Here is a 25,743-nt window from a genome sequence, read left to right on the forward strand (position 1 = left end):
GATTATGGAAAAATGTATTATTCCATAATCCAATTAATTCCAATTAGACAATTGTGCCAACAATACACTCTCGATGTCACTCGTAACATTAGTAGATCTATGAATGATCAAGAGATGGAAATAGTGGACATACAAAGCTCTGTAGAATCCACCGGAAATAAAGGTCAAATTGAGATCCTCAAATCCTAAAGAGCCTTACTGGCTGACCTACTGGACTCTAGAGCACAGGGGGCATTGGTGCGGTCTCATCTTCAGAGCTGCTCTGATGGACTCTCCGTCGAAGTTCTTCTTCGGTTTAGAGAAGAAAAATGGGCAGAGGCTAATCCACGGCCTGCACTCCGAGACAGGACAGCAACAGACTGAGCCGGCTGCTGTATGACAGAGAGCTGTGAGCTTCTACAGTCAGCTGTACACCAGAGTGTATGAAGAACACAGTGTGTTGTTTGACTCTTTCTGCAGTGACCTCTAAACTCCCAGAAGACGTGAATCTGGAGATAGAAGGTCCTCTGCGTACAGAAGAACTGAGTGCAGCTCTGCAGAGTATGGAGGTGGGGCGAGCCCTGGGGATCGATGGACGTCCAGTGGAGTTTTATAAAACTTTCTGGGCCGAGCTGCGTGAAGACATTTTAAGTGTCTTTGATGAGAGCTTTAATAACATGTCACTGCCACAGAGCTACAGGAGGGCGGTCCTCACTCTGCTACCAAAGAAAGGAGACCTTCAGGACATTAGGCCTGTCTCTCTCCTGTGTGCCGATTATAAACTGCTGAGATTTTACAGATGTACATCATCCATCCAGACCAAACGTACTGTGTGCCCGGTAGGTCGATCTTTGATAATATATCATTAATCAAGGATATTTTGGAAGTCTCTGGTTCTTTGGGCATAGAAACTGGTCTCTTGTCGTTGGATCAGGGTTGACCGGGTTGAGCACCGTTACCTGTGGAAGATCATGCAAAGGTTCGGCCTCAGTCCTGGTTTCATTGCTATGATCAAAGTAATGTACGAGGACATTGAGAGTGAATTGAAAATCAATGGAGGGTTAAGCAGACCTTTTTAATGCATGTAGAGGTATACGGCAGGGTTGTTCCATGTCAGAAATGTTGCATTCACTTTCTATAGAGCCACTGCTACTTAAAATACGCTCATGTGTAGACGGTCTAGTTTTATCTGATTTTAACACCAAGTATGTTTTATCAGCTTATGCTGACGATCTTATTGTTTTTATTAAAAACCAGGAACAAATTGATAAATTAGAAAAGATTGTGAGTGATTTTGGGAACATTTCATCAGCAAAAGTAAATTGGAACAAAAGTGTGCAGTTGGAAGTTGGTTTTCTGGTTTACCCAAACTCCCAGGAGGAATAAAATGGAAAAGAAATGGTTTAAAGTATCTTGGTGTTCATCTGGGAGACGAGGACATAGTGAAGAAAAACTGGGAAGGAGTGTTAGAGAAGGTAACAGAAAAACTAGCTAAGTGGAAATGGCTTTTAGCACAAATGTCATACAGAGGCAGAGCGCTGATCATTAACAACCTGGTTTCCTCCATTCTGTGGCATAAACTGGTGTGTGTAGAGCCACCTACAGGCTTGTTACAGGAAGTACAGTCTTTGGCTGTTTTTCTGGGACAAACTTCATTGGGTGCCTCAGAATGTACTTTGTCTGCCGAAGGAGGAGGGGGGGCATGGATTGGTGCACTTTCCGAGTAGATTAGCTACTTTTAGAATCCAGTTTGTCCAGCAGCCACAGATGATATAGGGTGGAGGAACCTGGCAAGTTTAATTTTTTTAAAAACAGCCAACGTTTAGATGCGTCTCTGTTTCTTTTGGACTCCAGGTTTGTTCAACTGGATGGACTGCCTTCTTTTTACCAGGGACTTTTTAAAGCTAAGAAACTGGTTTTCACATGGGACATGAATGTGTAAAGTTGGAGAGGCAGTCCTAACAATAATAGTTATCAAAGAGGAAAACACTGTGAGCGGAAACACTGCGAGCTTCAGAAAACACTGCAAGCGGAAACACTGCAAGCTTCAGAAAACACTGCAAAGTGAAACACTGAGCTTTAGCAGATCAGTCATTGTGTCTGAGAGTCTGACAGCAGCAGGAAACAGGATGATAAAAGGTTTAACTGCTGCATTCAGTTTACTGACAGAAAAAGATCAAACACTGTCATAGTGAATGAAATTACACTCTGACTGAGAGATAAAACCTCAGAGGACGGATTATCTGCTGCAGAAGGAAACAAAAGAAAAGAAAGAGAGAGCATGAAGACAAACAGAAACATCAGTGTTGAAATGAAATCAGATCACAGACTCCTCAAACTGACATCTGAGCATAAGAACAAATGCAAACTATGAACACTTTCAGAGTTAATTAGTAAATAAAATGACAAACTGTCCATCAGGTTCTGATGTTTGTTAATTTTCAATTCCATTTTTATTTATTTAGCGACAAATCAAAACAAAAGTCTCATTTCATGACACTTTACATATAGAGCAGGTCTAGACCGGACACTTATAATATTATTACAGAGACCCAACAGTCCCACCATGAGCAAGGAAACACTTCCTTTAACAGGCAGAAACCTTGAACAGCGAGATGACGTCATTAAAAGAGCTTTGGCCAAAGCTCAAACAATGGAAAACCATGTGGAGAACATAATGGAAATATACCATTTCTGTTAGTTTCATGTGTTAATATGAGGAAGGTTACAGTGAAGAGCTGAAAACATCAGATCTGTGTGGAGCAAGGAGGAGGCTCCACACAGATCTGATGTTTTCAGCTCTTCACTTTAAGCTTTATGCTTCATGTATTGATGATTTATTCATCAAGTCTGTTTCTGGTTTTATCCACAAACAACTTTTGCACCTCAGACAGGAAACACTTTTTACACTGATTAGACTGTTTTTTGTTTTTTGGTTGTGAAATCTTAGATTCTGGATATCTCAAAACCACCCAGATGACAGATGAAAGCTGATAATTCAAAAGTCATGAGTTGTTACATTGATACACCAATGAACTGACACCACAGCCAGGCCCCGCCCCCAGCAGGTCTGTGTGTTACCTGCTGTTTTTTCTTTCTATCCTGCAGATTCCTGTCCAACACATCTTTCTTTGGTCTGACGGGTCCGGTCCGAGTCCACCAGAACCGGTCTCAGGTCCTCACCTCACAGCGTTTCCACATTTGGAGCTTGCGGCGAGACGCGCTGGGTCAGCCCACCTGGGTGACGGTCGGTAGTTGGGAGGGAGGCCAGCTGCAGGTGGAGGACCAGGGAGTCTGGCAGGGACCCAAAGCTCGCCACAGGACAGATGGGACAGGCGGGAGGACCAGGGGCCGTTGGAGGGCAGGGATGCCTGTGGCAGGGAGTCGGGTCAGGGTGGTGACTCTGGTGGAACATCCCTTTGTGTTCACGCGGGACGTGGACGATGAGGGCAGTTGCCCGGCTGGCCAATACTGCCTGGACGCCGGCACCAACAGCTCTGAGACTCTGGAGAGATTCTTTGGGGAGGTGGCAGATGGGAACAGCAGCTTCCTGCCTGCTGAATACAGCAAGTGTTGCTATGGATACTGCGTCGACCTGCTGGAGAAGCTGGCCGAGGACCTGGATTTTGAGTTCGACCTTTATATCGTCGGAGACGGGAAGTACGGCGCGTGGAAGGTGGGGCGCTGGACTGGGCTGGTAGGGGATCTTCTGAACGGACTGGCAGACATGGCCGTCACCTCCTTCAGTATTAACTCAGCTCGGAGCCGGGTGATCGACTTCACCTCACCCTTCTTCTCCACCAGCCTGGGCATCCTGGTGCGCAGTAAGGACACGGCAGCACCCATCGGAGCGTTCATGTGGCCCCTGCACTGGTCCATGTGGGTGGGCATCTTCCTGGCACTGCACATCACGGCACTCTTTCTCACACTATACGAGTGGAAGAGCCCATACGGCATGACGCCTCACGGACGCAACAGGATCAGGGTGTTCTCGTACTCATCGGCTCTGAACCTGTGCTACGCCATCCTGTTCGGACGCACAGTCTCCTCCAAAACACCAAAGTGCTGGACGGGTCGGTTTCTGATGAACCTGTGGGCCATCTTCTGCCTCCTGGTGCTGTCCAGCTACACCGCCAACCTCGCCGCCGTCATGGTGGGTGAGAAGACCTTCGAAGAGGTGTCAGGGATCCACGACGCCAAGGTGAGATAAGAAAGTCCTTTTAAATACTTTAAAAATCTATTCTTTTGATGCCACGTGTGTCTGTTTCCATAGATTCCGAGTAGAACCAAAATCACCATCTGTTGTAATCTTGAGAGAGTGACATCATTAACAGTAACATGTGACACAGATTTTACTGGGTAAAAGATGTCACACATTAGCTTCCACTCAACAGACAAGGCATGAAAATAGCTACGTGGTTATCCAGCTTGCTAATGTAGTATGATAGAGTATGATAAGCATGAGTGACATGACGGTCACAGGAGAATAAAACATGAGGACGTTGTTTATTATTTTCCAGCATCTCATCAACTAAGTAACAATGTAGCGTGAAGTCGATACTCGACAGACTCAAACCACCGCCATCTACTGAGCTGCAGAGTGAATGGAAGAGATGCTCTGATGATATTATATGATCTGATATTATTTGTAAATTACCCCAGGCATCTATTCAGCATTATGTTCTATGAAAAAAAGAAGTTTTATATCATACAACATATATACCGCTACCAATGTATCTGTGATAGGCAAATACCGGCCAACCAATAAATCAGTTGGGCGCGGGTTAAGATGTCCTGTTCTGATTCATTAGCTAAACCATACTTAAATATTGATTGGTGCAGTTTTATCTTCTTGTTAAATCTTGTTACAACAGGTTTGCATTAAATCAGTTCCTCTCTAATGATATTGATAATCAATATTATTTTTATTAGACAGAGACAGTGGGGAGTGGTAGAGAGGAGGGATAATATGCAACAGACAGACAAATTGGGGACATTGCAGTTATATGGCCATCATCTCAAACCTCTAGACCACCTGGAAGTCCCAGTGATGATCATCTAATAATTCATCATTCAGTGTTAATGAAAATGGAGCACAAATCATAATGATACTGATAAAAATATAAAATCTTATGTGGGTTTTGACTTCAGTCTTTGCTGCTGAGCCCCGACTCTTTATTCATTCACTTTCTGCTTCCTGTCATGAATTAATTACAGATTAAATTTGTTCCGTGGGTCACCTGCCTCGTCCTAATTACGCTTTTAATTCAGCATCTGATTGAAGCATGAAACACGTCTGTGAGTGTTTATACAAATGGGCCTGCTGGGAGCTGGGGGGGGGGTTAATTGGATGTCCATCTGTGTGTGATTAGTTTTTTATTTTTAATGTGGAAGACTCCGAGTGTAGCTCTGATCTGCTGCAGCTTCCCAGCGAACACTGCGACGTTGTCTGAATATAGTTTCATGTCATTAGCTTATGTTTTCGCCATCTACATGAACAGCTTCTGATACTGTTTGTTCTTAAATGGTCCAATTTTATGGTGTGTCCCTTTCAAGATAATCCTGATATTCAATAATATTTACTCATATACACAGCAAAGTCTATACGGCTAATTATAATAAGGTACATGCAATCATTATTACAAAACCACTCTGAGCTGATACTAACATGCAATAATATTTTATTAGGATAAACAAAACGGCACACAACACATGTAGCAGTACCTGCAGAGTAAATGAAAACTAAGAAACACATAAATGAGGTAGTGCTGTCCCAGATGTTTATTCTACGTGTGGACACTTTGAACATCTGCTAACAACCAAGTAAAGACAAACTAGATATTTTTCACAGACAAATCCTGAGAATTATTTTAAGTTTCAGGTGAATCGTTATTGGACGTGGAAATGAGGACATCATGTGACTGTTTATAACCAAAAGTTGGGCCAAACCCAACAGTCCTTATAAGAAGTAATTGACTGGAGACACAACGTCACCGTCTGAACAGTTTCTCATGTTTTACAGAAACATCTATAAAGTCTGTAAATCATCTCTGTTAACCCCCCCCCCCCCCCCCATTCTTCTTTGTCTCCTTCTTCTTCTCCTTGTCCTTCTTCTTCTTTGGTATGTCAGCTACACCACCCATCATGGGGTTTTCGTTTTGGGACGGTGAGGGAGAGCAGCGCAGAGGACTACATGAAGAAGAGTTTTCCAGAGATGCACGAGTACATGAGGCGCTTCAATGAGCCGACCACACCTGAAGGAGTCGCCACTCTCAAGTAAGAGAACCGACCAGAACACGAGACAAACGAGACAGGCGAGAAAAGATGAGACAGACAAGACGGACTAGAACAGTTGAGACAGACAAGACAGACTATAACAGACAAGAATAGATGAGACAGACGAGACAGATAAGATGGACTAGAACAGATCGGACAGACAAAATGGACTAGAACAGATGAGACAGACGAGAACAGATGAGACAGATAAGACAGATGAGACAAATAAGACGGACTAGAACAGATGAGACAGACAAGACAAATAAGACAGACTAGAACAGATGAGAATGACAAGACAGACAAGAACAGATGAGACAGACAAGACGGACTAGAACAGATGAGACAGACAAAATGGACTAGAACAGATGAGACAGGCAAAATGGACTAGAACAGATGAGACAGACGAGAACAGATGAGACAGATAAGACAGATGAGACAAATAAGACGGACTAGAACAGATGAGACAGACAAGACAAATAAGACGGACTAGAACAGATGAGAATGACAAGACAGATAAGAACAGATGAGACAGACAAGACGGACTAGAACAGATGAGACAGACAAAATGGACTAGAACAGATGAGACAGGCAAAATGGACTAGAACAGATGAGACAGACGAGAACAGATGAGACAGATAAGACAGATGAGACAAATAAGACGGACTAGAACAGATGAGACAGACAAGACAAATAAGACGGACGAGAACAGATGAGACAGACAAGACAGAATAGAACAGACAAGACAGACAAGACAGAATAGAACAGACAAGACAGACGAGGACAGACGAGACAGACAAGACAGACTAGAACAGACAAGACAGATGAGACAGACCAGAACAGACGAGGACAGATGAGACAGACAAGATGGACAAGACGGACTATAACAGATGATAACAGATGAGACAGAAGAGAACAGATGTGATGGACAAGAAGGACTAGAACAGATGAGAGAGACAAGATGGATTAGAACAGATGAGACAGACAGGAACAGATGAGACAGACGAGAACAGATGAGACAGACGAGAACAGATGGGACGGACAAGAACAGATGAGACAGATAAGACGGACTAGAACAGATGAGACAGACAAGAAGAGATGAGACAGACGAGACAGCAAGAACAGATGAGACAGACAAAACAGATGAGAACAGATGAGACAGACGCAGCAGAGACACATGAACGGTGACAGATACAACAGCGGTCTGATTTCCATGTTTTATGTTGAATGTGATTTCTGCTGATTGTTGAGCCTCTTCTTCCTTACTGAGTGTTGAAATGAGGCTTCATCAGTAGACACTGAGACTGACCCTCACCAGTGTGGAGAACCAATCAGTTCTCGGCTCTATAGACCAAAACACATCATCAGGAGACAAAATATTCACAGTTATTATAATATCACTGAAAGACGAAGCTTCAAGATTCTGTTCTGGCAACATTTCTATTTTGTTATTTAGAGACAGAGAATCAGGAAGTTCACCATTACATCAATCAGATCAAATTACAAACTGAACTCTGGATTACAAACTGCATAATTTCCTGTCAGAATAATGGAGGTAGAAAAGTTCTACTTCTTGTCAGCTCAGAGTTTGACTGGATATTCATTGTTCAGTTGGTATGAATGAACATTAAAACTACATGTAGAGACAGTTGTCTGTGCTGTGTGTTCAATCAGCTGAACAACACACACATTTCATTTCTCCAGTCAGTCATCGTTATGACGGCATTCTCTTGAAAAGTGATAAAAAGTGATAGATGAGTGTTACAGGTCCGACCTAAAGACTTTTTACTGGACAGTCTTCAGTCTTTTGCCTTCACAAAAGAAAGAAAATCAGAAGCCTTAACTTTTCTAATAATTATGAGACCATTTCTTGTCATTATTAGATGCTGATCTGGTAATTAGGAGAAAAGATCGAGTCATGATGGCACTAAATTATTTCATTCTTTTATTTCCTCCTTAGTTTGAGGCAGTGGAGATATTAATAATGTGGATGGTTTTCTTATCAGTGTGGTATTCTGTGCTTTGCATGATTAATGAGGGACATGAAATAAAGCTGTAGCGTCCTGCATGCCATCAGAGACAATAAGAGAAGACAATAAGACAACATGATAAATGAACATGAGGACATCAGCTGGGTGTTGCTCTGCTGCATCAGATAAAGACAAAGTCATGCATCTGAAATGCTTCCAAGCTAAATATTATGGTACCATTTGGTAACAGATACCAGAATAGTGCCTGTAATAAAGTGTGATGAAATATTAACAGTAGTATTACTGATTAATATTTCTCAGCATATTAATCAGTAATATTACTGATTCAGAATCAGATCAGATTCAGAAATATTTTATTGATTTATTATATAGTACCAGTGCTCCCATTCAAGAGTAGAAAGTAGCATAAATTTAGAAATAAGAGTATGTACAAAAATATAAAAAATAAGAAATGGAAAATAAAAAATATACACATTTACAATATTTAAGTGAAATATAAAAGTAAAAAATAACAATAACAATGTATATATATGTGTATATATATATACATTGAATAAATAATGAGGTAGTGGTTGCTGACAGAGGTGAAATAAGTCCAGAATCAGTGTGTCTTCTGAGTGTCTGACAGTCACCATAGAGTATAGCACTGGCCACCACAGACTCATAGAACAACCTCAGCATAGTCCGGCAGACTAATAGATTAATATGCTGAGAAACAAAAGTCTTAATTATCAGGTCTCTAATTTGTATTTCTTTGGTGAATGCTGTTTAAGATGGCCGTCAAAGTGACATGAGATGTGAACTCAGAGTCGTGTAAAGACCTTCAGGCCTGAGGAGAGACGAGCTGCAGCGCCGCCTGCTGGACAAACGTTCTGTTTTAGTCCATCTCCATCATCCATAATACTCTGCTCACACACACACAAGGTCTGATCTCCATTTCCTCTGTCACCACGACAACCACAGCTCCAGTTTTCTGTTTGTTTTGATGTTAACAGCTGACCTGAGGCCTGAACTTTCTGCTCAATTTCACCCAATCACATCATTGTCTGTGTGAGCACTCAGCCAATCAGGAACAGAGGCTCAGAGTCTTTTATGTTTGGTTTCCATGGTGATAAACTCCAGCCCTGTCTATGGATCCGCAGATCTCAGATCAGTTTATGACAGTTACATCAGAGTCACTGTCCAACAGGAGCAGAGAGCTGGATGGCAGCAGGAGATATACCACAGTTCATACACCTGAGCAGGTGCAACCGACTGAATGGGAGTTATCAGCGGGCCTGCTACACCTCAGAAGGGTTTGGGTCAGGCAACAAAACTGCTTGGTTAGGGGGTCAGGAAAAGACTTACGGTGAGTGACACGTGAAGTCACAGGACAGGGAGGAGAAACAGAGAGAGAGAGACAGAGACAGAGAGAGAGAGACACAGAGAAAGACACACTGAGAGAGAGAAACAGAGAGAGAGAGACACAGAGAGAGAGAGAGACAGAGAAACAGAGAGACACAGAGAGATTTTTGAAATCAACTTTATTAGCCACTCTTCAAATGTACACAGCGTACATTTAAAAGCCTAATAAATTACATTAAAAAACCTTCCAGAAATAAATAAATAACTTAGACGAGCACATCTCCATAGCTGAGTTCTCCCTCTGCCACAGAACAGAGAACCTTTTTAAAACCCCAGACCTGCTGGAACGAGTCCAGGTCACCTGCTGCCTTATAAAAGCTAAAATCAACCAGGACTCTGGACTTGATCATCTTCACACACACAGGAACAACATCAACGATCAACCCGTCCTCCACCATCCTCCTCCGGCTCACATACACCGCCATCTTGGCCTGTCCTAAAACAAAGTTTAAAACCTAGCATTTGTGCTTGTGCTGGCGAGTGTATTTAAAACCACAAATAAAAATCTGTTTGTTAAAAACCTCTCCACATCTGGTAAAAACAGTTTGTAAAAACAGAAACAGTGCAGAAAGACGGTGACACTCATAAAAACAGTGAAAGACAGTCTCTCTTTGGTCACAAAATGGACATTTGTCCTCCACAGATGGATTGATGACCGACACAAAGGAGTTCACTGCTAAAATTCCATGAAGGATCCTCCACTGCAAGTCAGCATGTTTTTTTGACAGCGGAGGTTTGTACAAAGACCTCCATGAAGGTCTTGATCTGGGATCCAGACCCAGGTAACTCCTCCATGGAGTGTCAGTCCGTCCATTTAATTTGTCTCTGTTCAAAGTTTTTACCATTAGTTTGTAAAAGGTTTTTTCTGAGGCCCCCTCCAGGGAGGCAGGATTTACAGGCTCCATCAGAGGTCCGCTACAGTTTTTATAATCCGGGGCCAGGCAGATGGCAGGATACGGATCCTCTCTGTTTGGAGCGACTGTACCGTTGATAAAAGAGTTTAAAAGTAGGCACTCTTGTCCTGTCAGTTTGCGTCTCCAATGCTCCAGCAGCTGCTCGGTGACTCGGACGGATCTCAACCCCAACCGAGCGGCCAACCTAGCGGGGTCCTCCAGCCGAGGCCCAGACAGCTCCACTACCTGTCCCAGCGTGGAGACCCCTGCAGTCTGCAGCAGTCTGGACAGTGTGGCCCCTCCCCAGCTGGGACAATCCAGCCAAGTGCCCAACAGGACGGGTTCCTGTAGGAGCCAGTACAGGGAACCTGCCTTCTCCTGTCTCTCCTTCTTCAGCAGGTTCCACACCCTAAAAACACTCTTCTAAAAACCGGGCAGGGACAATGTGCTCATCTCGGTGGTATCCATTAAAAACAGGTTAAAATCTAGACCCAGGTTGTTAAAACGTTTCAGAATGCAACAGGATAAAGGTCTCCACAGAGTGTCCTCTGGTCCAGTAAGCAGTCTTTCTAAGAATTGGAGGCGGAAAGCAGCGCCCCTGCTGGCTAAATGGACCAGGCCCTGCCCCCCCTCCTCCTTAGGAAGGAAGAGGACACTCTGTGGGACCCAGTGCATCCTGTCCCAAAAAAAATCAATTAAAACTCTCTGTATCTGAGCCAGGAGAGAAACTGGAGGATCGACGCAGGCCAACCGGTGCCACAGGGCAGATGAAACAAGGTTGTTTAAAATCAAGGTACGGCCTCTGTAGGACATCTTTGGTAACAGCCACTTCCACTTTGAGAGCCGCCCTTTAACCTTTTCAAGGACATCGTCCCAGTTCTTCCTTGTGAAGGCCTCATCGCCGAGGAAAACTCCAAGGTATCTGAGCCCTCCCTTCCTCCAGACTAAAGCACCAGGGAGCCTGAGCCGATCCCCCAGCCCCTCCCCCACCATCACAGCCTCGCTCTTCCCCCAATTTACCTTTGCAGATGAAATAAAACCAAACTTGCTTACAGCGTCTGCTAAAATGTCCACATGTCTTTGTGTATTGACCAGCACAATAAGGTCATCAGCATACGCAGACAACTTAAAAGGCACAATACAATGAGGCAAACACACACCATTAAGATCATTTCTCAGTTTGTGAAGCAGAGGCTCGAAGGCTACAGAATACAGCATGCCAGAGAGAGAGCATCCCTGTCTCACCCCCCTCTGGATGTTAAAAGGAGCACTCAGGCCACCATTTATTTTCAGGATGCTCAAAATGTCACTATAGAGAACCCGTATCTTGGCTATAAAGCCTGGGTTGAACCCAAAGGCAGCCAAAGTCTGCCATAAGTACTGGTGTTCAACCCGGTCAAAAGCCTTTTCCTGGTCTATGGAAATAAGACCGGTGTCTATAGCCAATGAACTGGAGAGTTCCAAACAATCTCGAATTAAAGTGACATTGTCACTTATGAGCCTGCCGGGCACACAGTAAGTCTGGTCGGGATGGATGATGGACGCCATCACCTCTCTCATCCTCAAGGCCAGAGCTTTGGGGATGAGAGGGGGCGTCCATCTGTGAGATGTTCAGGAAACGAGACCTGACCAGAGCTCCCTGTGCCGTAACGCCCAGCATGCTGGCTATGGCCGACTTTTTGGACTTGAGGGAGTCTAAAAGCCCTCGATCTCCTGTAGACTCTGCCAAAGTCTGCAGTGCTACTACCTCCGTCTCCAGATCCTTCATAGACCGGGTTATGTCTTTAGTGACATTGCGAGTGAACTGCTGGCAAAGTTGTTTAATTTGCACTTTGCCAAAATCCCACCACTGCTGAATACAGCTAAAAGCAGGTTTGCTCTCTCTGTGGGAACACCAAAATAATTTAAAAGCAGTTCTAAAAACCTGGTCATTTAAAAGAGCCGTGTTAAAATGCCAATAGGCGCTATTTAAACGAACATTTTTTATAAAAACAGAGCAGGAGACAAGACAGTGATCAGAAAAGCCCACAGGCTGAATGTGACTTTTCTTAAAAATGTTCACATGGTGATTAAAACAATAGAGGCGGTCCAGTCTGGCCAGAGATAAAACATTTCCTCTTGAGTGACTCCAGGTGTACTGCCTGTTATTCCTGTTAAAACCCCTCCACACATCAGACAGCTCATGCGTCTCAATGAGCTGCCTGATCCTGCAAGACGAGGTAGGATGAGGCTCAGGAAGATTCCTGTCCAGGTTCGGATTTTCTGTGCAATTAAAATCACCCCCTAAAAACATAAAATCATCGTTGCTACAAGCTCTAACGGTATCAGATAAAATGTTTAAAAATGCCACCCTGTCCACCCCATTGGTGGGCGCGTAGACATTTAAAAACACCAACTTTACCTTTTCATAAAGAGCTTTAACTTTCAATAAAACACCTGGAATAATTTCTTCCACTTAGTAGGAAACGGGTAAAAAACTTCTGGCAAATAAAATCCCCACTCCTCCACTGCAGCTGGACTTGTGGGTTAAAGTGACATCCCCGTTAAAAGCCCTCCTCCAGTCACTCTCATTGTCTTTGGTGCTGTGGGTTTCCTGTACAAACATCACGTCCACTTTCTTTAATCAGAATCAGAATCAGAATCAGAAACTGTTTATTGCCAAGTAACATACATTACAAGGAATTTGCTGTGGTCTGAAGGTGCTATTGTTTTGATAACAAATAAGTAGAATATAAAGGCTAAAATAAGAATAAGAATAAAAATAAAAATAAAAAATAAGATAAGATAAATAACAACAGTGCAGTGACCAGAATATTTATTATTAACTCCATTAGTTTAAAAAGAGCAGCTCTCTTAAGATCAGCCCTGGCTCCGTTCAGGTTTAAAATGCTGATGTTAAAATCACACATGGAGATAAAAGAGACAACAGTGATGAGATCAGTCAGTAAAAAAGAGAGGCTCAAGATCTTTTTAAGAAACATCTTCATCAGTGATGATTTGTGCTTTCACTCTCACCATCAGTTTTTTCAGTCGATATATTTCCTGATCTGTGAGCACAACCTCACCACATGTTCCTGATTTCCTGGTCAGAGGCCTGGCTGACTTCATGAACAGTCTGAGATCAGAGAAGTGATCTCCGACTATCGGCAGCCGGGCTCCTTTGGTTCGCTCCAGAAAAGCCTGGATGTCAGCAGGAGAGTAAAGAGTTTGTGGATCATCCTGAGTCAGAGAGAAGTCGCTCTCTGACTCCGCCGACACTTTGGGCTCTTTAGTCGTTTTCTTTGCTTTTATACTTTCCTGCACAGAGTCAGCGCTTTTCCTTTTCTGATGGATTTTTAACACTTCTTCATCTGACATCTCCTCATCCTCAATGAACTCCTCACACACATTCATACCTTCATCAGTTTGACTGTTTCCACACTCGGTTTGTTTACTTTGATAATTTCCTGATACGTTTTCTTCCACTGTCTCAGTTTGCTCTTGAAGAGGTTTTTAGATGTTACAACCGATACCCCCACCCAACGCGGATATCACATTGAGTGACGGCTGTTCTACGACCTAATCTTTAGGTTTTCGAACGGACTCCCAAAATCTACACGCAAGACCGCTTTAGCCTGCTTAGAGAGTCCAGTTACATTCCCGGAATATCATAACACTAGGGCCTATATAGTTGACTATGTGCCAACGACCGGATATTAGCAGGAATATCTGTGTGTGGTAGGTGTTTGAAGATTGGTGGTACCCCAGTAAGACCCTGAAGGAAAAGATCAATACTGGGGGATGTCCATATGGAAGGGTGGCGGACACTCACCTGGTTTCACACTGGGCCGCCTCAAATGCCCAAATCCCTAATTTACAATTTAGAGATAAATTTAGGAAATCCCTCCCTGTGTCCTAACTATTTAGAAACTTCAACAGTAACCACCAAACATTCTATAGCAAAACATCAGACAACTGAGTTGAACCTATTCAACATGTCCTTCCATGTTAAACATCATAATATATACATAGCAGCTTTCTTAGAATTTATCAATCAAAACCAAATTATTATCTACTGTCAGCCTATCTCAAGGAGAGGAGTCTTCTTACCTGAGGGAGGCTACTTAGATGATCTCAGAGAGGAGGGCTTTGGTTGGAATGTACAAAGTAGAACCCAATTTTATTTTATCAAAAAAGCGTAAATGGATACAAAATGTTCAAAAAGAAGAAAATATAACAATCAAGTAACAGTCTCACAAACAACCAAGGCAAGAGCCCAAGCAGTCAGTCAGTCCGAGGTGGCAGGTTGGGGGTCCAACAGAGGTCATTTTCTAAGAAATACATTGTTACAACACAATAAGACCATAAACCACATTTTCCAAGTGCATCAACTTCCTTGCTTAGCGAGTGTGTGGTTTCTCACTTCGTAGGGTGTCAGGCAGATGCAAAAACAAAGCTCGTATCTGTGCCTTACAGGTGCCAATTTGGCAGAATTTATAGAGACAGGTCATCTAAAGACAGGACGTCCAGCCCCATATTCGGAGAACAGGTCAGCTAAACCACATCCTGACCTTAACTACTGAATTTAGTTTGAACTTGTTAAACTGAATTTGAACCGTTACTTAGAAGAGAGAGAGGGGGGGGGGGGGTATGACTCGGACACAACACGGGTGGAACACTCAACACTCTTTATTTCTTTGTTCGTTAACATCTTTAAACTGCCCCACACCGCTGGAGCAAGTGGGGGGGGGGGCGCCGCCCACGGGGGCAGTCGCAACTACCGGAGCCTCCGGGTTCGGGGGGGGCACTGAAGCCCCTGGGGCCAGATCCCCGCCCGCAGCAGCGGCACAAACAGGCCACTGTGCTTCAGCCCTCTCCGGACAGGAGCGGACTAAGTGTCCCTCTGCTTCGCATCTGAAGCACTTCATCGACTCCGATGAAGCAAACACCAAATAACTAAAACCCTCCACCTTGAAATTAAAAGATAGGTTCAGATCATGTCCGGTGTCGCTAACCTTAGCCATGCTGTCCAGAAACATAGCAGAAACAATGGCCCCGTTCATATGGCAGGCAGACTGTCACACGCTGTCACAACCCACCACGCTCCCCACCGCCATCCCAGCCTCCTCTACGGAGCACCGCACCGCCGGGATGAGTTTGATGGCATGACGCCGAGTGAGCCTCTCAAACTCGGCAGCAGCAGCCTCCGCCACCGGCATGGTACCCCACCACCCCTACACCTACACCTACACCACCCCTCTAACACACACCGCTAACCAAAGACAAGATCAACAACACAGAAACATAAACACAGAAACCCAAAGAAAAGAAAAAGTTAGAAAAACTCACTCACACTGAATCAACTCAACTCCGCACTCAGTCCGCCATACTCACAGAGAGAGAGAGACAGAGAAAGATACAGAGAGAGAGAGACAGAGAGAGAGAGACAGAGATTTTTACTAAAACACTTTATTTACATACTTCACATATTTACAGACAACTCAATAAAGTGCTAATTAAAAATAAGTTATCCAGTAAAAACCTGTGCAAAATGCAATTCATCATTATTAACAGAACAGACGATGTCTCCGTAGCACCAGCGCTGTCTAAAAGTGTCCAAATCACCAATGTGTTTAAAAAACCTATGTTACAGAGCCAGACTGACCTGGCCTCCTGTCCCTCACGGTTCTCCACCCGGTTCTTCCGCTCGCTTTTCCTGAGAGGAAGTTTAGGAGCTGCCACTTCTCTCTGTTTATCTTTTTGTAGCCAGCTCCCATGATAAAAACACTCTGAGAAAACTTCACACCAAAGAGACTAAAAACCAACGTTAGAAGAGTGAAGAACTCTGTGAGTCTCTGACACTCAGTAAAAACATGGAAAACAGTCTCACGGAGATCACAGAGTTGACACTTGTTAAAAACAGCAGGGTTAAGAACAGAATTAAAAGCGTTGGAGGCGACCGCACCATGTGAAATCCTCCACTGGAGGTCGGCAGTCCATTTCTTTAGGGGAGGTTTGTACAAAATCCTTCACTGTGGGCTGGGTCCGGTTTCCCCAGCCAGTCTTTTAGTCCACACAGTGGGGGGCCTGTTACTCAGTCCGTTTCTATTGATGCTTTTTACACAGTTTGAATAAAAGGTATTTTTGTCCGCTCTGTGCAAAGTCAGTTTGTTTGGGTTAATGACAGTCAGCAAGGGGCCGGTCAGGTCTCCTAGCCCTGGGCTCAGGTAGATCTCCGGAAACGGGCCTGCGGGGTCCGGTTTGGTTGTTCCCCGGTCGTTCCACAGCATCGCTCAGCGCCAGCCCCGCCGCATCCACCAGCTGCTGTAGGCACAGGGTCCTGTACCTGCACAGCGCCCCCATCAGGCCAGGTGTGGCGCTGCTGCTGATGTCCAGCCTGGCCCCTTGTATCAGTGGATCTTTCAACAACCAGTGCAGAGAGTCAGACTTCTGACACCTTTTTTTATTAAAAAGGGCCCAGGACTTAAAAACACCCTGATAAAATGGAGGCAGCCCACTTAACTTTAAAAGTTTTAAATCAGTTAAAAACAGAGCAGCGTCCAGCCCCAGGTTGTTAGCACGTCTGAGAATGCAGCTGGCCACGTCTCTCCAGACTAATAAATCAGGGAAATGGTCTTCTACTTTGACACCATGTTGATTCTTTGTCTGCTGGAGAAACAACCTGGTCTTTTCTGCAGTGTACACCTTTCTCTGCTGGCTGCTGCTCAGTTTAAAACATGGTACATCACTGCTGTCCGACACACACTCCTCCTCACTCCCGCTTTCATCCGTCTGCACCTGTTTCCTCACTTTGTCCTCCCCAACTACTTGTTTTAGCCTCACTGGCTCACTGCATTTTTTGTCTGTGTTCTGTGTTTGTTAGGAGGTTTTGGCTTTGCTGCTGCTCCTGCTGCTGCTGCCTCCTCCTCCATCTCAGCTTCTTCCACCTTTCCTCACCTGACTTATTTTTAACCACTTTCCCGTGTCTGGAGAGTTCTCTACTGAGAAACTCATCAGTAATGAAAGGAGGGACATTGGACAGGACAACTTTAGTTGCGGGTTGCATCAGCGGCAGCACTGACACAAACATCCCGTTTACTGAAATACCTGTCTCGATGACGCAGTTCACCAGGAAGAGATGACGACGGCGCTGTTCATCCGCACGGCCTACCCTGTCCCCCACCGCCAGCCACCACGGGAACCCGGCCGAGATCTTAATGCCGTGTTTCCGCGTGAGCCTGGTGAAGTCTCCATTTACCATGGCGTCTGAGACGCCGGCCAGCAGAGAGAGAGAGAGAGAGAGAGACAGACAGACAGACAGACAGAGAGAGAGACAGACAGAGACATAGAGAGAGAGAGTCCAGATGAGGAGGAGAGAAGAACTCAGTGCATCATGGGAAGTCTCCCTCAGTCTAGGCCTATAGCAGCATAACTCAGGGCTGGCTCACCCGATCCAGCCCTAACTATGAGCTTCATCCTACTCTAAAATGTGGGAGGATCTGTTGTAACCGTGTTGCTCTGTGTTGAAGGACAGATCCTCCTCAGCTCGACGCCTTCATCATGGACAAAGCTCTGCTCGACTACGAAGTTTCCATTGACGCCGACTGTAAACTGGCAACTGTCGGGAAACCCTTCGCCATCGAAGGTGAGATGGTGTGTGTGTGTTGTATTTCTATCTCTGTGACGACAGTTTCAGTTGAAGACACTGGGACTGAGGACATGTTTGGAGGTTCAGGTTATACATTCAGTTGTGATGGTTAATGCATTATATCAATAACGGTACAAACATGTCTCTGTGTTTCTTGGTTTATCTTCAGTTCACTTCTGCCCATTTAATGCTTGAGGGTCCAGTACAGAGATACTCTAGATATACTATAAGCCTGGTTTAGCACAAAGACTGGAAGCAGGGGGAAACTGTTAGCCTAGCTTAGCACATCTCATTTTGTCTCTCTAAACGATGGACTGCTCCTTTTGAAGTGAAAGTTATAATATTGTAAAGTATTTGATTAAAATCTTAAACTGTCCAAAGTGAAAGTTTTCAATTTCTTTCTTTGTGCTGTGACCTCCAGCTGATCTCTCAATTTCACAGTTATTGAAGTTTTTGTTTAATTACTCCCTCCAAAAGAAAAGTACTGTTCATACCTTCACTCTGACTCATAATCTTCTTCATGTGTGATTTCTTGTATTATTATCCTCAGACTCTCTCCACCCATTTTTTTATTTACATATTAGTGTTCAGGAGTCAGAGTTTTGTTTTGTTTCATAATCCCACAGCAACTAACAACCACATAAATCAGTTTGTTGTTTTAAAGTTTTTTGATATAACAAGATAACGTGATGTGTAAGTAACAACAAAAGAAATGTTATTTTAGATGTTTTAATATTGCTGTATAATCCTTCTTAAGTTATTCAATGTTTTCTAACTCACAGTAGATTTCTGTTTCTCTGCATGTGTGAACAGTGATTTCCTCTGATATAGTACAATGTGATCATTCAAACCAGTTTCTGTCTTCTGTTTCTTCTTTAGTTTGTTGTTGTTGACCCTGCTTTAATTCACATTTAGTTAAAAAAAAACTGTTTGTGACAGGAAATTATAATTACACTGTCAACTGCAAATCAAAATGTAAATGACTTATTGTTTATTGTTCAGGTTACGGTATCGGCCTGCCTCAGAACTCCCCTCTGACCTCCAACATCTCAGAGTTCATCAGCAGATATAAATCAGAAGGATACATGGACCTGCTGCACGACAAGTGGTACAAAGTGGTTCCCTGTGGGAACCGAGTGTTCGCCGTCACTGAGGTCAGTCTCAATGGACACACATGAATAACTGTGTTTATGTTCAGTCTCTGTGAGAACCAACATGATCAGAGACATTGATGGACTCTTTATTAGCAGCCGTGTCAGCTTGTTTTCACCTGGTGAGTCTATGTGTGACATCGTGGCAGAATGTGGTTCTGGAGAGACTGACTGTAGCTGGACTACCACAGAAGAGGTTCTCAGTACTATGTCAGTCAGCCAGCCTGTCTGTCTGTCTGTCCCCCCTCAGGATGAACTGAAATAACCTTGTTGATCCATCACCAGGTCAACATGTTAATGTGTCCAATACTTTGGTTTATGACTGATAAACTCTGAAACCTGCTGAGTGTGTTTGATAAAAACATTTGTGTTACTGCACCAGAATGAGACACAAAAGAGAAGTACACTTTATCTCATGAATATGACATTAGTTAGTAAGGTCTCTTCTTTGGTGAATACATACATACACTTCCAATTAATTTCAATTCAATTCAATTTTATTTATATAGCACCAAATCACAACAAAAATCATCTCATGTCACTTTACAAATAGAGCAGGTCTAGACCGACTCTTTATAATATTATTAGAGACCCAACAGTTCCCACCATGAGCAAGCACTTTGGAGACAGTGGCTAGAGAAAACATCCTTCAAGTGGCAGAAACCTCAAGCAGAACCAGACTCTAGGTGTGGGGGGGGGGGACAGACAGACAGAGACAGACATGCAGAGATGTATAGCAGCACCAGCAGTAGCCATAGCAACTATAATTATAATAACAATGGAAATATGACTGATGATAGTAGTTACAGCTGTAATAATAACTGAGATATGATTAATAATAGCAATAGCAACTTTAATAATAACAGAACTATGACTAAAAATAATAACTGTAGTGATGAGAGTCAGGCAGGCCCATGGCAGCAGCAGCCAGGTATACCAGGACCACGATCCACAGGAACCTGCGAGACGACAAAGCACAAAGAAACTCTGGGAAGATATAAAGTTAGTAACATGCATTGGTGGGACACGAATGTGTAAAGATGGAGAGGGAGAGGAGGAAAGCTCAGTGCATCATGGGAAGTCCCCCAGCAGTCTAGGCCTATAGCAGCATAACTAGGGGCTGGTCCAGGCAGGCCTCAGCCAGCCCTAACTATAAGCCTTATCAAAAAGCAAAGTTTTAAGCCTACTCTTAAAAGTAAAGAGTGTGTCTGCCTCCCGGACCCAAACTGGGAGCCAATTCCACAGGAGAGGAGCTTGATAGCTGAAGGCTCTGGCTCCTGTTCGGCTTTTGGAGACTCTAGGAACCACAAGCAACCCTGCATTCGCAGTGCTCTAGTGGGGTAATAGGGTACTATGAGCTCTGATATGATGGTGCCTGACCAGTAAGAGCTTTGTAGATGAGGAGAAGGATCTTAAACTCTATTCTGGATTTTACAGGGAGCCAATGCAGAGAAGCTAATACAGGAGAAATATGATCTCTTTTCCTGGTTCCAGTCAGTACACTTGCCACAGCATTCTGTATTCTGGAGAGTCTTCAGAGACTTATTGGGACAGCCTGATAATAAGTAATTGCAATAATCCAGCCTAGACGTGACAAATGCATGGACTAATTTTTCTGCATATGTTTCAGACAGGATCTTCCTGATGTTTCAATGTAACAGAGGTGAAAAAAGGCAGTCCTTGAAGTTTGTTTTTACATGAGAGTTAAAGGACATGTCCTGATCAAAGACAACTCCGAGATTCCTCACGGTGGCGCTGGAGGCCAGGGCAATGCCATCTAGGGTAACAATATCCTTAGGTACTATGTTTCTGAGGTGTTCAGGGCCAAGAACAATAACTTCTGTCTTGTCCGAGTTCAACATCAGATAATTGCAGGTCATCCAGGTCTTTATGTCCTTAAGGCATGCTTGGAGCTTAGCTAACTGATGAGGTTCTTCTGGCTTGATCGATAGATATAGCTGGGTATCTTCCGCATAGCAATGAACATTTATGGAGTGTTTTCTAATATCTCGTAAAGGAAGCATATATAAGGCAAATAGTGTTGGTCCAAGCACAGAACCGTGTGGAACTCCATGACTGACTTTGGCGTACATGGAGGATTCATCGTTAACATGTACAAACTGAGATTGATCTGATAAATATGACTTAAACCAGCTTAGTGCGGTTTCTTTAATGCCAATTGAATGTTCCAGTCTCTGTAATAGGATATGATGGTCAATGGTGTCGAATGCAGCACTAAGATCTAACAAAACAAGTACAGAGACAAGTCCTTTGTCTGATGCAATTAGAAGGTCATTTGTAACTTTCACCAGTGCTGTCTCTGTGCTATGATGAGCTCTGAAACCTGACTGAAAGTCCTCAAGCAACTTATTGTAGAAAGTCACACAGCTGGTTGGCAACTGCTTTCTCAAGAATCTTTGAGAGAAAGGGAAGGTTAGATATAGGTCTATAGTTGGCTAAAACCTCTGGATCAAGAGTGGGCTTTTTAAGTGGTTTAATTACAGCTACTTTAAAGGACTGTGGTACGTAGCCTGTTAATAAAGACAGATTGATCATATCTAGTAAAGAAGTGCTGACTAAAGGTAAAACCTCTTTAAGCAGCCTAGTTGGGATGGCGTCTAAGAGATAAGTTGATGGCTTAGATGAAGAAATGGTTTCAGTAATTTGGTGAAGGTCGATGGGAGAAAAGCAATCTAAATATACATCAGGTTTTACAGCTGTTTCTGAGATTCCTGTGTTTGAAAGTAAGGTACCACGTGAAGACAGGAAGTGGTCAATTCTGTCTCTAATAACTAGAATTTTATCATTAAAGAAGCTCATGAAGTCATTACTGCTGAGGGTTATAGGAATACATGGCTCCATAGAGCTGTGATTCTCTGCCAGTCTGGCTACAGTGCTGAAGAGAAACCTGGGGTTGTTCTTGTTCTCTTCTATTAATGATCAGAATCAGAATCAGAAACTGTTTATTGCCAAGTAACATACATTACAAGGAATTTGCCGTGGTCTGATGGTGCTATTGTTTTGACAACAAACTTAAAAATAAAAGTAAAAGAATAAGATAAGATAAATAACAAACAGTGCAGTGACCAAAATAAAGTGTCCAGATAAAGTGTCCAGTAGGGGGTGCGTGCATTAATGTAACGCAGGGGGGACAGGGGCGGTGTACGTTAATATAACGTCTAACTTGTGTTTGTGCTGGGGGGGGGGGGGGGGGGGGATCAGTGCAATGATGAGTAATAGGCTGTTCTGTCTTTACAGAGGGCCTTTCTATAAGTTCTAAGACTATCTTACCAGATTAAACGTGATTCTTCCAGTTTGGTAGAGCGCCATTTCCTTTCAAGTTTCTGCGCTGTTTGCTTTAATTTGCAGGTTTGGGTGTCATACCATGGAGCTGACTTTCTTTGTTTTATTATCTTCTTTTTTAGAGGGGCAATAGAGTCAAGTGTTAGTCGCATTGAACCTGTGACACTATCAACAACAATCAATTTGGGAGGGACTAAAGTTAGCATAGGAGTCCTCAGTTGTATTGAGACATGGCATTGAATTAAATGCCAATGGAATCACTTCCAAGTGCTTGCTCATGGTGGGAACTGTTGGGTCTCTGTAATATTATAAAGAGTCGGTCTAGACCTGCTCTATTTGTAAAGCCATGAGATGACTTTTGTTGTGATTTGTCACTATATAAATAAAATTCAATTGAATTGAATTGAACTTCCTTAAATTTAGCTACAGCACTATCAGATAGATATCTGGTGTAGGCATTTTTGCCTAATGGCGTGTTGTCCAGTAATAGGAATTCAAAAGTTATTAAATAATCTTTCGATAACAAACGATTCTGTGGAAAGACAATTAGATGTTCAATTTCAAGTTCATATGTCAGAACCAGGTCGAGGGTGTGATTAAAACAGTGAGTGGGTTTCTGTACCCTCTGACAGAAGCCGAACCAAATAATGAGATAAACGCAGTACCAAGGCTATCCTTATCAACGTCAACATGAATATTAAAATCACCTACAATAATGACTTTGTCTGTTTTAAGGACTAAACCTGATAAAAACTCAAAAATTCAGATAGAAATTCAGAGTACGGACCTGGAGCGCGATAGACTATAACGAATAAGACTGGCTTCAGTGTTTTCCAGGTTGGGAGTGAGAGACTCAGAACAAGGCTTTACAATGAGTTATAATCCAGTTTAGGTCTAGAGTTCATCAACAGGCTTGAGGCAAAGATGGCTGCAACTCCACCTCCTCGGCAGGTGCCTCGAGGGATGTGAGTATTAGTATGACTGGGCGGAGTGGATTCATTCAGGCTGACATATTCTTCATGACACAGCCAGGTTTCTGTCAGACACAGTAGATCAATATGATTATCTGATATTAGCTCGTTTACTAATACAGCTTTAGATGACAGAGATCTGATGTGAACAGTCCACACTTCATTTTCCCGTTGTTCTGGACTATATCAGTGGTGGTGTTCATTTTTATTAGGTTTTTATCAATGACTCCTCTCCTGTTTACTTTTGAGTGAATTCATTTCAGGGGGCAGACACAGTCATTATGGGGTTTTGGGTGGGTAACTGCTCTAATCGTAGCACAGAGAAGCGTGTAGGACTGCGACTCTGCCTCCTGGTCTGGACTCTGGGTTGTCAGGTTTTGATTCACTGATAAAGTCGGTCAGATTTCTAGATATGAGAGCTGCTCCATCCAAAGTGGATGAATGCCATCTCTCCTCATCAGACCAGGTCTCCTCCAGAAAGTCCGCCAATTATTTACAAAGCCCACATCGTTTCAACACATCTACACCTGAAAAACAGGAACAAACAAGTTGTTCTTTCAGAGTTTTGACCTTTTCTTTCTTTATGGACCAAGTTTTTCTAGAAACCTTAACTCCTGTATCTCCTCTGTCAGACTCTTCAGATGGGGATCAGTCACTTTTCAGGACTCTTCGTGTTGTTGTGTGTTGGAGTCGGTGGAGCTTTGCTGACTCTGGCAGGCGAACACAGTTTCTACCAGCTCATCCTGCCTCACATCCGTCGCCGACAGAACCTCAAATACTGGCTGCACACCTCACAGGTGAGTGTGTTTGAAGGGTTCTAAGCAGGTGCAAAGGAGTGTTAAGGTGTTGAGAAGGTTCTGAAGGGTTCTAATGAACTTCTGAGGAGGTGTTGAGGAGGTTCTGAAAGGTTCTAAGGAGATGCAGAGGGAGTGTTGAGGAGGTTTTGAAGGGTTCTAATGAACTTCTGAGGAAGTGTTGAGGTGTTGAGGAGGTTCTGAAGGGTTCTAAAGAGGTGCAGGGGAAGTGTTGGGAGTTTACTGTCTGAGGGCAGATTTTCCTGCTCAGAGGTCGATGAAATCTGGAAAGAGACGTCAGAACTAACAGCTGTCGTCTTACTGTGTTTTCATTTCAAACATACAGATGATCCAGCTGTGAAAATGTGTTTCCTGTTGTTCCTGTTCAGAGGATTAAAACCTTATCGGACTGCTTGTGTGTTTGATAGAAAATCCATCGAGCTCTAAACATGACGTATGAAGACGTGAAGAAGCAGCAAGCTGAAAAAGAGAAAAGGTTCGTCATGTGTCTGATGTCATTATCCATCATGTCACAGGATCTTTTAGATTTTATTTATTAAATTTCAACTGCTGTTTCCAAGGTTTCCAGACCTTGATGTTTCTGTTTCTTTTCAGCTGTAACCTGCAGAAGCCTCAGCCCCCCCTTGGCCCCCCTGCCCCGCCGGCTCCTGGAGCGTCGGCTAAGTGGAACAACGAGACTAGAAAAGACGCGGCCGCTGCCGCCACCGATGCTAAGGACACCCGAGATTTCAAACGAGTCCACTTTAACCTGGAGACCCTCAACACCCGCCGCCTGCTTGCTCGCATCGCCACCTCTGACGCCAAGGGGGGCAGGGCCAAATGCGAGGGGGAGGGGGCAGCCAACCTGAGGGCGGGGACAAATAGCAGATTGTGTGAGAACGGAGGACCAGCCTCTTCGCTTGCTAGCCTGGTGCTCTCCCTCCCCTCATCATCCTCCTCTTCTTCTTCCTCTTCTGCCCAACCCAATATCTCTGTTCCTCCCACTGGAATGGAGGCCCCACCCCCTGCCGTGGTCCCGCCCAACACCATGGCCGCGGCCCCGGCCCCGCCCCAGCCCGGTGAGCTGCAGGAGCTGCAGGAACAGATCGAACAGATGAGGGAGAAGCTGAGGACAGCTCTGGCCAGGAGGGCCGAGATCCAGACCACTCTGGCAAAACCTGTCGCTACGGTGACAAACACCACCACAACAATAACGACAGGAGCCCCGCCCACCAGTGCCACGGTAACACCCCTCCCTGCCAACACGAAGTGTGTGACAACTATGACGGACCCGCCTCACAAAGTCCTGTCCAAAGTCCGGCCCCTCCACAGCAGACTGACCAATCAGAGAAGGTGA

At 43.9% G+C, this 25,743-nt stretch overlaps 1 protein-coding gene across 1 annotated transcript in view; it reads left to right on the forward strand.

Annotated features, from left to right (window-relative positions):
- grin3bb (glutamate receptor, ionotropic, N-methyl-D-aspartate 3Bb) overlaps positions 1–25,743 on the forward strand; it is a 66,245-nt gene extending 40,502 nt beyond the window's left edge. Inside the window, exons 3-9 of the mRNA XM_070909014.1 lie at positions 3,088–4,180; positions 6,110–6,255; positions 18,049–18,164; positions 19,170–19,321; positions 24,225–24,389; positions 24,815–24,882; positions 25,002–25,743. Coding sequence (XP_070765115.1) covers positions 3,088–4,180; positions 6,110–6,255; positions 18,049–18,164; positions 19,170–19,321; positions 24,225–24,389; positions 24,815–24,882; positions 25,002–25,743 — 2,482 coding nt within the window. The remainder of the gene's footprint in view (positions 1–3,087; positions 4,181–6,109; positions 6,256–18,048; positions 18,165–19,169; positions 19,322–24,224; positions 24,390–24,814; positions 24,883–25,001) is intronic.

This window comes from Enoplosus armatus, chromosome 7, assembly GCF_043641665.1.
Source record: "Enoplosus armatus isolate fEnoArm2 chromosome 7, fEnoArm2.hap1, whole genome shotgun sequence".
In the NCBI taxonomy this organism is placed as follows: Eukaryota; Metazoa; Chordata; class Actinopteri; order Centrarchiformes; family Enoplosidae; genus Enoplosus; species Enoplosus armatus.